This window comes from Podospora pseudopauciseta, chromosome 1 (assembly GCF_035222475.1).
Source record: "Podospora pseudopauciseta strain CBS 411.78 chromosome 1, whole genome shotgun sequence".
In the NCBI taxonomy this organism is placed as follows: domain Eukaryota; kingdom Fungi; phylum Ascomycota; class Sordariomycetes; order Sordariales; family Podosporaceae; genus Podospora; species Podospora pseudopauciseta.
In genome coordinates, this window is record NC_085892.1 from 7,225,090 (window position 1) to 7,239,794 (window position 14,705).

At 53.2% G+C, this 14,705-nt stretch overlaps 6 protein-coding genes across 6 annotated transcripts; 2 read left to right on the plus strand and 4 right to left on the minus strand.

Annotated features, from left to right (window-relative positions):
- Positions 1 to 927: 927 nt before the first annotated feature.
- Positions 928 to 4,054, minus strand: TGL1 (cholesterol esterase). The gene is made up of 6 exons (XM_062908562.1): positions 3,959 to 4,054; positions 3,640 to 3,898; positions 3,484 to 3,563; positions 3,324 to 3,419; positions 2,972 to 3,267; positions 928 to 2,889 (listed from the first exon to the last, which is right to left on the minus strand). The coding sequence occupies exons 2-6, from the start codon at positions 3,669 to 3,671 to the stop codon at positions 1,324 to 1,326; spliced, it is 2,070 nt and encodes a 689-aa protein (XP_062771670.1). The 5' UTR covers positions 3,672 to 3,898; positions 3,959 to 4,054; the 3' UTR covers positions 928 to 1,323.
- Positions 4,055 to 4,316: 262 nt separating this feature from the next.
- Positions 4,317 to 6,041, plus strand: QC763_119770 (uncharacterized protein). The gene is made up of 2 exons (XM_062908563.1): positions 4,317 to 5,025; positions 5,246 to 6,041. Exons 1-2 carry the CDS (start codon positions 4,558 to 4,560, stop codon positions 6,035 to 6,037), a joined length of 1,260 nt encoding a protein of 419 aa, XP_062771671.1. The 5' UTR covers positions 4,317 to 4,557; the 3' UTR covers positions 6,038 to 6,041.
- A 438-nt stretch (positions 6,042 to 6,479) lies between these two features.
- Positions 6,480 to 7,505, minus strand: rps30a_1 (40S ribosomal protein S30; the record flags this gene model as incomplete). The annotated part of the gene is made up of 5 exons (XM_062908564.1): positions 6,480 to 6,993; positions 7,063 to 7,138; positions 7,226 to 7,280; positions 7,402 to 7,415; positions 7,486 to 7,505. 5 exons carry the CDS (start codon positions 7,503 to 7,505, stop codon positions 6,970 to 6,972), a joined length of 189 nt encoding a protein of 62 aa, XP_062771672.1. The 3' UTR covers positions 6,480 to 6,969.
- Positions 7,506 to 7,531: 26 nt separating this feature from the next.
- QC763_0023440 (uncharacterized protein) lies at positions 7,532 to 8,068 on the minus strand (the record flags this gene model as incomplete). Its single annotated transcript, XM_062905421.1, has 2 exons — positions 7,532 to 7,611; positions 7,933 to 8,068. 2 exons carry the CDS (start codon positions 8,066 to 8,068, stop codon positions 7,532 to 7,534), a joined length of 216 nt encoding a protein of 71 aa, XP_062771673.1.
- Positions 8,069 to 9,079: 1,011 nt separating this feature from the next.
- On the plus strand, positions 9,080 to 9,850 carry QC763_119790 (uncharacterized protein; the record flags this gene model as incomplete). The annotated part of the gene is made up of 1 exon (XM_062908565.1): positions 9,080 to 9,850. One exon carries the CDS (start codon positions 9,080 to 9,082, stop codon positions 9,848 to 9,850), a length of 771 nt encoding a protein of 256 aa, XP_062771674.1.
- Positions 9,851 to 10,065: 215 nt separating this feature from the next.
- Positions 10,066 to 14,630, minus strand: QC763_119800 (uncharacterized protein). Its single transcript, XM_062908566.1, has 3 exons — positions 13,952 to 14,630; positions 10,968 to 13,365; positions 10,066 to 10,916 (listed from the first exon to the last, which is right to left on the minus strand). Exons 1-3 carry the CDS (start codon positions 14,387 to 14,389, stop codon positions 10,417 to 10,419), a joined length of 3,336 nt encoding a protein of 1,111 aa, XP_062771675.1. The 5' UTR covers positions 14,390 to 14,630; the 3' UTR covers positions 10,066 to 10,416.
- Positions 14,631 to 14,705: the final 75 nt, after the last annotated feature.

Below are 14,705 nucleotides of genomic sequence, written 5' to 3' on the forward strand. Positions count from 1 at the left end.
ACACCATCCTTGAGCCTCTCACATATCATCACACCGGCCGGGAATCTCTCCTAGATCTCCTCACCCCCTCCCCACCCTTCCAGTTGAATTCCGCCCCGTTTCCCCCGGTTGTGTGTAGGACGAGAGCGTATCATCTTCGGCCCGAACGAAAAAGCAAAGCACAGAATACAGATTCAAGATAAGATCTGCCAGGCGGAAAGGAAGGATCTCGTACATTCGAGATCTGGTGCGTGGCACAACTCGCTTGCCTGAACCGTTCAGTGGTTGATATGGCTGCCTGCCCCGACTCACGCCGTCTTGTCGATGCCCTGGCAGGGAGACATGGTGATGAAGCACATCAAGTTCCCACCGCTTCTTGACTCTCCTCTCTCCGATAAACCCGATGACACCCAAAACTTGGAAACATCTCCATTCAACTCCCAGCATCGCACCCACGTGGACTTGATCATGGCTGGAAAAGACAACGGTGAAGCTCGCTACCTCGCTACCATGGTCTGGGGATGGCACCCTCTCAAACTTCTCTTCTCTTCAGCCAAAAGAGCCACGGGGCCGGAGGGTAAATTGGAGGTACAAACAATAGGCAGTGAGAACAAAACCGCGAGGACCGGGACCCGACATCATCATCCATCTGTCGGTCATTCTGGCCGAGTTCCAGACGATGACGATGAGACAGGCCAGATGTCTACTCTATCTCGCGTCTCAGATCTCAGATCAGATCTTCAAATCCCAACTAACCCTCCTGCTCTCCTCAAAGGGCCACTGAGACGTAAATCTTCGAATCCACTTCCACAGATCTTGTCCACGAATATCGCCCGACTGTCATTACTCTTTGCGTGCGTATGTCTGTATCTATCCAACTGTAGTAACCATGTATACCTATGCAAAAACAAAAAAACAAAAAAAAAAAAAAAAAAAAAAAAAAAAAAAAAAAAAAAAAAAAAAAAAGGCCTCGCAAACAGCAGTTCCAGGCCACAATGCCCAGCGGCCAGATAGCGTTCTGTTAATCTCGATCAACGGCCTTCCCCATAGGGTTATTTGGCACCCCCCTGACTGTTCTTTTCCCGATCTAGAACCCAAAGAGAAACCAATCTTGAATGAATGAAAAAGCTCATGATCAAACGCCAAAATGCATCATCCTAATCAACCTCTCACTTCTTCAACCCAACGCTTGCAGCCGACCCCTTCCTCGAATGCACCGACCCGCTCCCACCACCCTCATCCGAACTTCCCGCTCCACCTCCCGGACTGCTAGCAGTCAACCCAGCAATATCATTCGCGCTCGTCGTGACCCCCCCGACGGCCTTACCTTTGCAACATTCCTCGTCAGTGTTCTTCTGCCCCTCCTTCCCCATCAAGAACAGCAACAGCGTCGGAGAACTTACTGGCACCCAGACTAATTCCCCTCCCTCCCCTCATAGAGTCAAAACTCATATGACTCCCTCCCGTCCCCCTCCTCTTAGGAGTAGTCATCATGTTCATCATCCCCGTCATCCCCGTCGTGGCGGCGTGAGGGCCAGTGTCGCCAGCTGGACTGTCTGCGAACCCGTCCGTCATCTCCGCTTTGGACACGGGCGTGTGCGGGGAGTTTGGGTAGTCCTCACCACCGGAAGCAGCTATCTCGGCAGCTAGGTTCCCCTTGCTAGCCCTCGGCCTGGCAATCCTACTTGTCCTAGGTGGCAAGACGGTGGGTTGGAGCTGTAGCTGCTGCTGTGTTGTCGGCGAAGGGATGTGGCTCTCCCTCGACCATGGCCTCTCACGGTCCTGAAACTGTGGCAGGCCCTTCGACTCAAACTTCAACGGGCTTTCTAGCCTCTTTGTAGGTGACACCCCCCATTCACTTTGCGCCTCCTCCATCTCCTCCCCAGTCCCGGCCGCGTCTTCATTTGAACTCCCATTCAACTCCGCGACCCTCACTATTTCTTCCCCAACCGCTGTGCTGACATCACTATCAGCCACATCACTTCCCCTAGCCAGGTGGCTTGCCCTTCTCAGCCCACTCTCCATCTTGACCAAGTCGGTGTGCTGTTTTCTGACAGTTCTATACCGCTCATACTCCTCCCTCGTATGCTCCGCCCCAGTGAAACTCTCCAGCGCATCAAAGACATGCTGGAAAACCAACTTGTCCACGTCCCTCGCCCACAAAAAGTCCAGGTGCTCGTAGTGTGGGATCTCGTTGGCTAGCGTTTGACTAGGAAGCTCCTTCAGCATGGCCTTGATATCGACCAACGAGTCACTACCTCCGTATACGAGCACGATCGGCGTCTTGATGTTCCTCGTCGGGTACCTAGCGACTTTGGTGTACTTGTTGCTGGTGGCTGAGATCAGGGGCCGGTGGACATCGTCATCATACATCTGGAAGGACTTGGTTCGTATGATCTGGAACCAGTGTACCACTGATTTTGTTGAGGTGAACGAGTAGAGATGAGGGTAAGCGGCCAGTTTCTGCGAAGTGCTGATGTTTTTGGTTTGCCAGTTGAAGAGAAACGAGAGACCTAGATCGATGAGCTTGGTGAACAGTGGTGGATAGAGGATTGACTGCCACATGGTGGCCGAGCTGAGTATGGACCGCCGGCCGAAAAGGAGGAACAGCACCTGTGGCGAGGCCTTGACCAGAGCGTCAACTATGCCGTTAGACAAGCCCGCTGGCGACATGGCTGGCGCCAGAGCGATAAAGACATTGACCTGCTCGTTGAGCTTGGGGTGGATGGACAAGCTGGCAAAAGCCTGCGCGGTGCCTTGGGAGAAGCCGATGTAGGAGAGGGACGGCTGGCCGGTGATCTCGAGAATGTAGCTGATGCTATTAGGAATATCGTGGAGGGCAAATTGGTCAATGGAAAAGTTCCAAAACTCGGTCGTCGTGGGGGAATATCGGATCGACTTTTTCGAGTACTTGTTGCCCCTGTTGTTTCCGAGCTAGAGATATGATCAGCCATGTGCCCTCTCCTCGGCACCCCATTTTGAGGTTACCTACCCAAACGTCAAAACCCTTCTCCACCAACGCAAAGGGCAAAGCGCGTTGCTCATCCGTCAAGCAAACCCACACCTCGCTGTTCATTAGCAGCCCATGGTGCAGGTAAACCACCTTCTTCTTGACGCTGGTCGGCCCGCGATTCACCCTCCGTTCCTCCTCCCCCTTCCGCCATGCAAGTCTGTGTATTCCCAGCAAATACCCATCCTCGGTTCGTACCACGTGTTCCTCGGCGGTGTAGCCAAACATGGCACATAAATCGACGAAATCGGAGGCATCGCGAATCGAGGCCGAGACCGCTGGATTTCACCGTCAGTATTGTTACCCCTAGCATCTTCCAGCACAAACAACATGCATTTTCTCCTCTGCTCTGCCCGCTTCTGCGCTGGACTAGTCCACCTATTAAACAGACGTCTCGAGATCCCGTAACATAGCTGTAGTAACGACGGCGCTGAACAATACGATTAGCTCGGGAGCTCAATCTCGGTGGAGATCAAGATAGGGGGCCGTCTCACGCAAAGCAAGCGTAAATATTCGAATAAAGGCCTCGAGCCCTACAAGCAGAAAGGATCCAACAAGGGCGGCATATTCGGTGCTATTTCTCCCAAATAAATCATCTTATCAGTAAATTATTGTTGCCTCTCTGCCACCACGGGGTGTGAATGTCTCACGGGTTAAGGCGCCCCAGAAAGGGGACAGGCATCTTGGCGGGCTTGCGGTATTCCACTGGTTGGCTCTTATCTGGTGACCATTGGCGCGCTTTTCGTATGCCGGACGTTGTTTGGGTGAATTTGTGTAAATATCAATCAATCTGAAAACAACTTGCAAAAGGGAAACATTCCTATATCGTACAAAAGGACCGTAACAATCTTCTCGGAGCGAGCCGATTGGGCGTGCGAGGCGAGGATCGAGGGAAGCTTGCTCCACCGCCTGTCAGAAGGTTGTTAGTTAGGTGAAGGCTGCTGCTGAAACGGGGCGATGTGATGTCACAGGTGTCAGAGCGTCACATGCAAAATTGTTGGAGCTTGCTGTGCCGTCCCACAATGTATGTACAGCCTGCATAGTCCTCCGTAGTGTGGAAGTCTTTATATTGGAGAACTGGCAAGCTGGGTTCTTTTGCCACGAATGCAAAGTCTGGAGGCAAACATTGTCTTTTCATTGATGGACGGCGTAAGCCTGGGATGATACGGATGATATCAGGGTTGCGTGTGGCCAGGGTTGTATATGGCATGTAACCCTCGGTGTGGTTAAATAAAGGCGTACCCAAAACATGGCCTTCTGAGTAAAGTTCATAAACAGAACACGAGCAAATGGCGTAAACGCGTATCTCTCAACAACTAGTGACTCTGATGGTGAGGATTCATCGAAGAGGGAAACCATTAAGAAGGTGTTTGACTGTCAGCTACGGGTCAGAGCCTGACAGAGATGAGCAACCTCCTCACTGAGGGTGCTTTTAGTTCTGTCCAAACCAGTCCCCTTCAGGTCAAATCATCTGCCAAACTCGGTTGAAGCCCGTCGTCACCTCGAGTTTTCTCTGATATCATCCAATCCAATCCATATCGCCACTATTCCTCTGACTAGTGCTCATTATGACTTACGCATCTTCTAACACAATTCCTCGCCGGCGGCCGTTGACCCTCACGCCTATCAAGGTAAAGGGCCGCGGTCGCAAGCCGAAGTGGCAGCCCCCCAACCCTGCGCAGCTTCAAAGCTTGATGGAGGAGCGCCGAAGGAAAAGAGAGGAGGAGAACGGCCACGATAATGTCGACGATATTTCATCCAGGTCTTCCAAACGGTACAAGCAGTCCTTCCCACCGAAGTCTAGGCTCGAGTCGCTACCCCCCGAAATGCTCTGGCCCATAGCCGTCAGGTCACAGAACCTGCATCTCCTGAGGGTCAGCAGGTTTCTTCGAGGTCTCTTGTCAGACAGATCATTCGAACTGGAAATGGCTGTGGCGGCATTCGGCCCAACATGGGATATGTATTTCGGCCGGCCGAGGAGCACTATTGGTAGCCCTCCTGAACCTGAACAGTTTCCTGGGGACCCCAAATTCCAGGTCAGTGTTATGCTCTATTTTGATTAGCGAAGCGTGTCTCCGAAAAGCTTGCTGCCCTCTTAGCCATCCTTCGAAACCGGTTGGCTATTTGAAAGAGTTTCAAGGATCCTTGGAGGTGTGGTTGAGCAATGCTATCCTACTTTTTAACATCTCGACCCAGCCGTTCCATATTATGACATCCCCTTTTGACCGAACACAGCGCTGACACGTCTTTCTATAGGGCAATGTGCTTGCTGCGCGTCTCATGCATGACACGCGCTACATGAATGTTGATTTCATACTCAAAGCCCAGCAGGTCTGGTGTCGCCAAGAGCGCACAGAGAGGCACATGGAAAAAGCGGCGTGTATCTTGTGGAAACCGCCGACCCAGGTACAGCCAAAACAAGAGGGATCGGAAGCCAACAAAGACCAGCGAGCTGAAGAGAAGCAAGAACTTGGATACAGGGAGCGAGAAGTGGAGAAGATCAGGGAGAGGTTCGACGAAGACTGGCAAGAGTTTTGCGACGCCTGCCCGTTTAACAACACAACGAAACTCGAATATGAGATCGGAACGAATACGCAGGGCCCGAAAGGCGGCTATCTGGACCTCCACCCTTTGACACCAATTCCCGATCGGTTCTTGAAAGGGCCATTTGACTTGGAATCAGTCAAATTACTCTTCTGGCTGGTTCGTGGAGGAGCCCGCATATTGCCCGAGCACAACTGGGAGGCCACCAAACACGGATTCGAACAGATCATGAACGTGGAGAGTCGGCTGGGCATCTATGTGCTCATCCTCTTCGACATTCTCGGCGTGTTCCAGAAGGAGCATTGGCCACCATTTTTGCTCGACGAGAAAATGAAATGGGTCAAAGAGACAAGGCGGGTTGAGATGTCTGCTCAATCGTGGAAGTACCGTCTGTCCATTCTTGCGCATCGCATGTTTTTGTCGCGCCAGGAACAGGAAGAGAATTCGCGCCTGGGACGGGATAGTTTGAATAGTGGGAGGAGGGACAGGGGGCCGAGGAGGTGAGACTGCGGCGTTAATGACCATCCTTTGTCTCCAGCGGGTTGTTCATAGAAATAGCTCTTTTGCTGTACGGAAAAGCGTCAATATAGTATTGCAAGCTTACTGGCACTCTGTGGCACCCTCCCCACAAAGTAATTGGCACAGCAAAAGTAAGTTAACGCATATCAGACTATAAACCATGCCTCTAAAGCAAATCAACGGGCCTATTAACTATCTTTGAAGGCCTGTTAACTATCTTGAAAGGCCTAGTAATTATGCTTCAAGACATGATGTGGTCCAGATGGGTAAACCTACTTTTGTGTGCCACTTATTTTGTGGTGGAGGTGACTCTCAATATATACACATGGCATCCGGGCCCGTAAACCACAAAGTCACAGGCAAGTATATAGCCAAGGATCCCTTCCCTTCCTTGTTGGTATTTCCAGCTCACTGACGTAGCTTTCCTTGGCTGGTAAACAGGCTGTATCATTTGGCTTGCAGGATAGAAGACACACAGCAGCTTCTCTCATATCTGACTGTCTCGTCACACGCTATAGGCAGGTAGGCAGTATCAATGTCGCAAAGAAGAAAATAGACCCAGATATACCATTTCCCGTTGGCCGAAAGAAAATAAAAGCGTGCAAAAATGACATCCCATGCTGTGTGTAAGCCATGATTTAAATGACCCCCATGATGATGGTTCGGGGCTTGGTCTTGATTATAACGACCTTCTCCCAAGCTGCCAGATTTCTCTTTCGCCCATGATTCGCAAAGCCAATCAATCCATAACATCATGAAAAGATTCCCATGTCTCCCAGTTTTGGTTCCTCTCCTGGTCCTTACCCAAAGACAAAAGCTCCCGACATCGCTGCTGGTGACCAATCTTGCTTCAACTCAGAAGGAGCCGCGAACAGGGTATCGAGAAAGGTTCATCGTTGTGTTGGTGGTTGGGTAATTTAAGCAGTGGGGTTAGGGTTCATCTGTAGTTGTGTTGTCAGCCCAGGGCCCTTGTATGGTGATGGTTTGCTGTTCGGGATGGTGGTACTGACCTTGCGCTTGCCACCAGTCAAGGTGATGTTGACGAAACGGCGAGTGTAAGTGAGTCTCTTCTTCGCACGGCCCTTGCTATTTCAGGTGTCAGAATGAATGTTCCGTCATGGTCAAAACCCACCCATGGGTTGAAGTCGGAAAAATTGCGGGGGTGGAACATACGGAGTCTTCTTCTTCTCCTGCTTCTCGACCTTAGGGGTCTGAGACTTGACCTTTCCTGTATCCCAGAACCGTCAGAACCCGTGTTTCGATCCATAGCTGTTCAGGCACTGCTGTCGACAAGAACTTCTCGAGCAAGGTTGTCGTCGTGGGGGTCGACAGCGGGGAGAGAGACATACCGGCACGAGCCAAACTGAGGAGAGAACAAGTCAGTAAATCAGCCCATCATCGCGATACCTTCGACCAAGTCAAGATTATCGTACCTTCCGTGAACCTTTCCCATTTTGGATGATTTGTGATGGGTGTTAACTACTCAAAGTCGGGGTCTTGGATGGGAGCGGGAGGCGGACGCAGCTGAGGAAGGTTTCGCAACTCGATGCTGTCGATTTCTGTGTGGATTAGGCTGATTAGCTAAGGAATTGTGGGTGTGGCGACCTACCCCGCAGGGCTTTGAAGTGACTGACCTCTGCTGTTGCGTGGCGCAGTCCACACAGGTGAATGGCGCTGTGGGTGTATTATGTGGCTGGAGAGCTGTTCGAGCTTGTGGTCCGGGCGTGTGGCATGATCCACCTGGAGGGGGATTCGCGCACGGATCAGGCATCACACCTGCCACAGATGATGAACGGCTTGGTGGAAGCGACAAAAGCATCAGCTCGCCGAACGAAGGGGACATGGTCACGTGGCTCGATTCTCTCACATGGCCGGCCAACGCTTGTGGCAAGGGTTGCCGCATATGTTGAATGTGATCACAACAGCCGCAAAGAAGAACAGGATGATCAGAGAGGAGATCACCCAAGCTTGCCAGCGATTGCTGGAAGTTGGGGGTGCTTCCAAGTCAGAGCCCATTGTGTTGTTGTGAGCGCTGGTGACAGAGCCCAAGCTCACGTGAGCCACACGTGACTACCCTACATCATTCTGCCCCTTCGGCTCGCCTTTATGGGCCTGTCTGCTCGCCCTGGACTACTATCCATCGAACACTTGCACACAATGCTTTCAACCAGCGAACGAGGGCCAATTTTACACTTGCACATGCTGTTCTCCATCAGCGCGTGAGCTTTGGCGGTTTGGCTGAACAGACTTTGTGTACGTACCTTCATCTCCTCCAGGGAACCCCGGGACTGGATGGCGTCAAAGCCCTGTGCTGTCAAGAAGTTGACCTCACCCATATCACCAAGCAATCATATTCTTTAGTTGAACACTTTCATTCTCTCGACAACCCACCACCACCGCAACTTGTCTTTCAACAGCAAATAACGTTGGACTTTGACATTGCCATCATCGAGGACCTTCTGAGTGGCATCGAAGAATGGACGACCGCCTTCACGGCAGCTGTTGTGAATCGAGACTTGCACATGCCACCGTGAGCCCAGTTCAACTGGATGTTAGCCAAGGACCCAACTGCTAAGAAATCTTCAGCCAAGATGGAGAAAGCTTCAATAGCCTGAGGTTAACTTGGCCTTACGTGATAATAGAACTCTTCTCAGCCAATGACACTTCTATCTCAAGTCTCCTCCAGTTGTTCGTCCAGCTTGGGACATTTCACCATCAGTCGAGGTGATGAGGGATTATCAGATCAGATTGATAAGAAGTCTTGGCCCTCGCCTCTGCAGCTGTGTTTCCACTCTTCCCCAATCCCCCGCCAACGTCAACCCTTGATTGTTCGACTCCATAGTCTTGGCCCGGGGTTGTGGTTGGTACAACCAAGGTCACCCGCTTCCGCACTGGCACCCACCCCATTGGCAGGCAAGAGCTACAAAGACCCTTTACAAGACCGCCCTCTTGTTTGATATCGTTCCCCTTTCTGTTTTGACCCTCTTCATCTTTTACTCTCCATTAAACCACAAAACCCCCCCCAAAATGAAACCCACCACCCTCCTCTCCACCCTCCTCCCCCTCACCTCGGCCTACTCCATCCCCAAGGACTCAACCGCCCCCAGCAGCAATGCCTTCAAGATCCCCACCGCCCGCGAATCCGCCATCCTCGCCCGCCGAATCCTAACCCTAACCCCGCTAGGCACCATCTCGACCATCTTCCCCTCCACCACCTCGTCCCGCAACCCCCCAGGAATTGAAGGCAAACCCCACGCCCTAATGGAATACATCTCCGCCTGTGACCCCCTCGCACCCTCCAACCCGACCCTCTTGTCCCTCAACATCTCCTCCACCTTCCGCAACGCAGCCAACGCCAACCTCTCCCTAGCCATAACTTGGACCCCCCCTCCCCTCCCCCCTCCCTCAAGGTCCTTCCTCTCCCATCTCAACCCCTTTTCTTCCGAACCCCCCGTTCAGCCCCAATCCTACAGCGCCGCCGCTCTCCCGCGGTACTCCCTGATGGGGTATCTCGAACCCATCCCCGGAGCGGACGACCCAAAGAGTGATGTGGGCAAGCTGGTTCAGACTTGCTACACCAACACGCATCCGGACGCGAAGTACTGGCTTCCGGGAAATAGGATTCACGAGAGCCACTTTGTGAGGTTGGTGGTGACGGAGATTTACTGGGTGGGCGGGTTTGGGGATAGGGCGTATATCGGGTGGATTGACGCCAAGGATTGGGAGAGTGTGACCGAGAAGGAGATTGAGGGGGCGAGGTTACCTGGGGAGAAGCCGCTTGAAGGGGGGGATCTTTAGGGGTGGTCTTGATCTTTTGAGAAAGGGGTGGAGGGTTGCAGTTGGGATTGGGAATAGGTGTGGCGTAACTGTGGCGTTGACAGGTGCGTGATTTGATGGATGAGAGGAGTATGAGGCAGGCATGGATGAAGCATTGGACTATTATGAATTGGTTTGAGGGAGCATATGCATGGGTGTCAATCAGTGGTGGGTGTGTTTCAGGTTGTGGCAGCGGGTTGGCGAGTAGTGTTCATTCAGGGCAACCAGAAATATACACATACCAAATCTGAACCCCTTTTCAACATATCCTTACACTGTATGTATGGTCTCGTATTTTAACAAAATCCTGAGTTGTCCGGTGGTTGCCATCAAGTCCAAACCTTCAAGCAAAACCGACCCAAAATCGGGTATCAACACCATCATGTTCAATCCTATAAAACCTAAATAATAGACTCATAAAAACTCCCTCCCCGAAACCCCAACTGATAATTAAACTCGATATGTTTTAAAGTGGGCAAGTGTTGCCCTTCTTCTTCCTACACTCTTCTCCAAACCGTAGCATGCCATCAATAGTCATTAGCCCATCTTCAGTCCACTCTCAAAATCACCTTCCAACCCAACGCTCCCGCCTCCCTAATCGCGCATGCCAGACAGCCTCTTCTTCTCCGACTAACAACCACATTCCACCCCCTCTCTGCACACATCGCCCGAGCCAACATCTCCATGTCACTGCCGAATTGCCGTCTTCTACTCTCGCTGTGCATCTTCTTCGAGGCGCTCTCCAGCTTTCCCTCAAAAGTACCTCCAACTGGGGAGAGAGGGGAGTTCATGCTGTAGCTGTCTGACCGGCTGATAACCGGCGACAGAGGGATCTCGTGTTCTTGCGGTTGGGGCTGAAAGCCAGTGATGCAGTCTACCACGAGGAATTTTGCTGCAGGAGGGGAGGACGAAGCAGGTGTCTGGCTTGGTTTGTGAGGGGCGTTGGAGTAGTCACCCAGCAGAGCTTCAAGTGTAAAGTCTTTCTTGGAGAATAGCAGGTCCGAGAGATGGAGCGCAGTGTATGCGAAGTACTTGTGAAGGGGATGGCCTGCCGGATTGTTAGTTACCAACGATAGGAGTGACAGACAGAGAAACCTACCAAGAACAGTAGCAGCCTTACCACTACCATCACCATTCAAATCCACCTGCCGAATAGTCGGGCTGCTTGGCGACTTCATAATCTTGACGTGCTGCGACGGCACACACGGGTGCGCAGTCACAAAGTTGATATCCTTCGCCAGCGAGAAGGTGTGCTCGGTCACCTCCTCCGTGTCCATATCCGTAACCGTAAAGCGAATGGCCGCCGGGTAGGTATGAATCTCGGGAGGCCGGCTGCTGACTTCTGAAACCGGTGTTACTCCGTTGCTCTCACTAGGTGTGGTGTGCACCGAATCGGCCGGCGCGCAAAGCTGCAATGCCTCGAAGCCGATGTGAATCATAGGCGGGACCCTGTCCCGGTAAATGTTTTCAAATGGAATGATAAAGTCCGCCGGCAGAACAGAAGAAGGGTCGGCGTCACCGAGAACGTTGGATTCGTTTTCAATGGCGCGCTTGCCCCAGAGGCGAGCCTTCTTGTCGACATGGAGGGCGTCTTCGGCAGTCTCTTCGACTTCGATGTTGACCCAGCCGTCTCCAAGCCCAAGAGGTGTGACGTCACTCGAAATCCATCCCATGCATTCTACGGCACCTTTGCCTGCAGCGAGCACCCGGCCGACGATGCAAGCAGTGCTCCAGAAGCTCTTGCCAGAGTAGACGAACCCGGCACAGAGGTTTGCCATGGGGCCCAGCCTCGCCATGGCTTCTGGGTCGTTCTCCAGCAGAGTTGCCATCAAGAAATGGCACAGTCCTTCCCCGGGCAACATCAGGCCGGACACATAGCTCTTGGAAAGCCAGCCAGAAGAGTGCAGTGCAGCCGAGATCTTTCTTCGTCTGGATGCCACCCGACGAGACTTCGAATTGGGTCTAGGGACGGTAAAATACGACGAGCGTTGACTGTCGGCTCGGCTGCTCGGACTGGCGAGGGGTGTGGTCAACGGAGTGCCTTCCACCACGGCACGGCAGTTGTCAGAGATTGTCGAGACATAGGACTTCTCATCCGGCCACCGCAATCTCCTGGCAAAATGCTCCAGGCCCTTAAGCTGACGCTGCACGTGCTTTCCTCTGATGAGATAGGCCGGATCATGGTGGTGATTTTTATGGCCATGTCCATGTCCATGTCCATGCCCGTGTTCGCGAGACAGAGACATGCGTTTGGTCAACGAAGCCAACCACCCAGAAGAAGGCTTCTCGTCTGATGACCTCTCCGCGCCCTCTGTCTTGACGACCTCGATGTTTTCCAACCAAGCTCTTGCAAGGATGAGCGACCACTTCACCGACTTGTTCGCATCTCTCTCGAACCGCAAAATCTCCGCCGGTCGAATACTCTCCACTCCCAACTCGTCTCCCTCCGTGATTGCATCCAACCTGATGAGCAACTCACAAGCCAGCAAGATCTGCATCAGCAACCAATACCTCTCCTCAAAGATGTCGCCCGACGAACCTCCCGTCCCGATCGAAGCCCCATCATCCACCTCATCCCCCAAATCATTCCCCCACAGCAGCTGTCCCAACCTGATTCTCCACTCCACGTGCGAGAAATCAATCCACATGTTCGGGGCCGCCAGCACCTTGACCAAGGCCGAAATCTGCACGGCAAGACTGTACGGATCCCGGTGGTCCAGCACCTTCGTCGGCGGGTGGAGAATCTGGAGGAACAACTCATTGTAAAGTTCGCTCGAAACCCTCTTCTCCCGCAAGTGCTTCTCCGTATACCTCGCCCCATTCTTGATCAGCTGCTCCATGATCAGACTCTCCTCAATATGTCTCAGCCCGTCCTTGGACGTCAGCATCTTTTGCCTCTGCTCAACCACCACCGGGGTCCTCGTGCCAATGCTCTCAAACCCCCATTGCTCTTCCTGGAGCGCGTCTGCTACCGACAGCTCCAGTGCGGCTTGGTATCCCAGGCTGCCCTTTTCCAGCCCAAACATGCTCAGCATGTTCGGCCGCTCGCGGCAGCGGGGGTAAAAGTGAGCTCGGCGTTTCTGCTCCGAGGCCCGCTGGGCGGTGGACCGGTCGGCGTGGACATCGCGGGTGATGTGAGGCCATGCCGTGACGCAGCCCCAGGCCTTGTCTTCGATCTGCGTGTGGTCTGTGAGATCCCTGATCTCGAGAGACTCGTCCCAGGGAAAGGCAACCGAGGGGTGAGGTGCGCCGGTGTAGTGGCCCTCGGAGCGGGCAAAGTACTGAGGTGCTCCCGAGAAGAGCTTCTCAACCTCCGAGTCTGTGAGGGTGGCCATGATGCGGGCGATCTTGAGGGTTGGCTTTGGGGGTGGAAACCGGGCCTGTTCGCTACCAGGCGGAGGTGGTGAGGGGAGCGGCTTGTTCGGGTTGATGGGGGAGCGCGGGGACAGCGGCGAGAGGGGTGAAAGTGGTGTGGACCGTACCGATGTCTCCAAGGGCTGGGTTGTGTATCACAAATTGGTCAGCCAGGAACACTCATTGCTTCCAAGTATGGTCAGGAAGAAAGACAAATGTATCGTTAGAAGGAGTCTGGAAACTATCCAAAGGTCTTTGTTGAGGTGGTTGAGGTTGTCTGGAGTCCCGCAAGGTCCCCAGTCTGTCCTCGTACGATTGGCGCAGGAACCAGTCTCGGGAAGACGTCGAGGTCACGCGGTGTCCCTCAGGGGTGACGACACTTCGAGCTGTTCTCTACTGGCAATCCTAGGTGCACCCCTCCGTCGGTGGCTTGGCTTTCCAGATTCTCCAAGCTGCAGGAAAGAGGCCATTCGGGTTGTCACCTCTTCAGAACAACCTGGAACCAAGTGTTTGCACTGGACGCTCGCCGGGCAGCTAACTGACTGACTGCCTTGTTCCCTTTTCTCCATTGTTTTCTGCCATTTGGCCAGAGCAAACAAGACAATGGAAATGAGGGGTAAGAGACACACCCAACGGCTATCGATTACCCAACAGTGCAGGTTTCCCCAGACCGGCAATCAATAGGGAAGATCTGGGGAAGGGCGGAGGTCGGGGTCGGGGCTTGCTTACCTCTACCGCTGTGCCTCGTCTTGGGGGCCATCTTCCCCGCTGAGGGGTCAACTCTGATGGTGCTGGTGGCTGCTTTCCCACGAGTCGGCTTCGAAGGTCGTGCAACAGGTCTCTGTTGAAGCCCCGCCGTTCTTTCTTGCCGTCTCTATTGTTGACGTCTGACGGCTTGGATGCTTCGGGTTCGGGGGTCGAGCTTGTTGTGCTGTTGATGCGACTTGCAGCGGGTGGTGAGGGGCTGCTGACGTCGCTTTCCTCTGGCGTTGACGAGGTCTTGGCATCGTCTTGCACTGGGGGATCACCCCTCTTGGGGCCCTTTGGCGATCTTCGCAATATCGAGAACGAAGGCATGGTGCGGAGTATGTAATATGTGCTCGCAGTGTCCTCGCAGTGTCGTGCCCGCTTCTTGGGTCTGTACTCCCCGGTGTGGTCAGGTTTCATCCAATACTGCAGCCAACCCAACTCATGCCGGCCGTCGTGTCTGTGGTGCTTGTGCTTGTGGCGGCCAGACGGCTACTCGCAGGACACATTGGGAAGAGTTCAAAAAAGAAAGATCCCGAGTCGATCACAGGAAAAGAGGGGACCCAGGATGACCAGGAGATCAAATATCAAGGCAGTAGAAACCTTGAGGCGGTAGATGACAACCTGTTTGAGATGGGCCGAAAACGGACGTCACGGAGCGTGGGAGCGAGATACAAGAACCTGGGTCTAATGTCCGTCAGTTATATCATCAAGCCGCCCTTCCACGCGGAACCCA

Excerpts from the sequence above, each read along its gene's own strand:
- QC763_119770 (XM_062908563.1), top strand. The coding sequence starts at position 4,558 with ATGACTTACGCATCTTCTAACACAATTCCTCGCCGGCGGCCGTTGACC. Across the intron at positions 5,026-5,245 it reads CTGGGGACCCCAAATTCCAG|GGCAATGTGCTTGCTGCGCG; the intron begins GTCAGTGTTATG and ends GTCTTTCTATAG.
- TGL1 (XM_062908562.1), bottom strand. The coding sequence starts at position 3,671 with ATGCCTGTCCCCTTTCTGGGGCGCCTTAACCC. Across the intron at positions 3,420-3,483 it reads AATATTTACGCTTGCTTTGC|CGCCGTCGTTACTACAGCTA; the intron begins GTGAGACGGCCC and ends CGTATTGTTCAG. Across the intron at positions 2,890-2,971 it reads AGAAGGGTTTTGACGTTTGG|TACTCGAAAAAGTCGATCCG; the intron begins GTAGGTAACCTC and ends AGGGGCAACAAG.
- QC763_119800 (XM_062908566.1), bottom strand. The coding sequence starts at position 14,389 with ATGAAACCTGACCACACCGGGGAGTACAGACCCAAGAAGCGGGCACGA. Across the intron at positions 13,366-13,951 it reads GACGAGGCACAGCGGTAGAG|CCCTTGGAGACATCGGTACG; the intron begins GTAAGCAAGCCC and ends TACACAACCCAG. Across the intron at positions 10,917-10,967 it reads TAAGGCTGCTACTGTTCTTG|GCCATCCCCTTCACAAGTAC; the intron begins GTAGGTTTCTCT and ends ACAATCCGGCAG.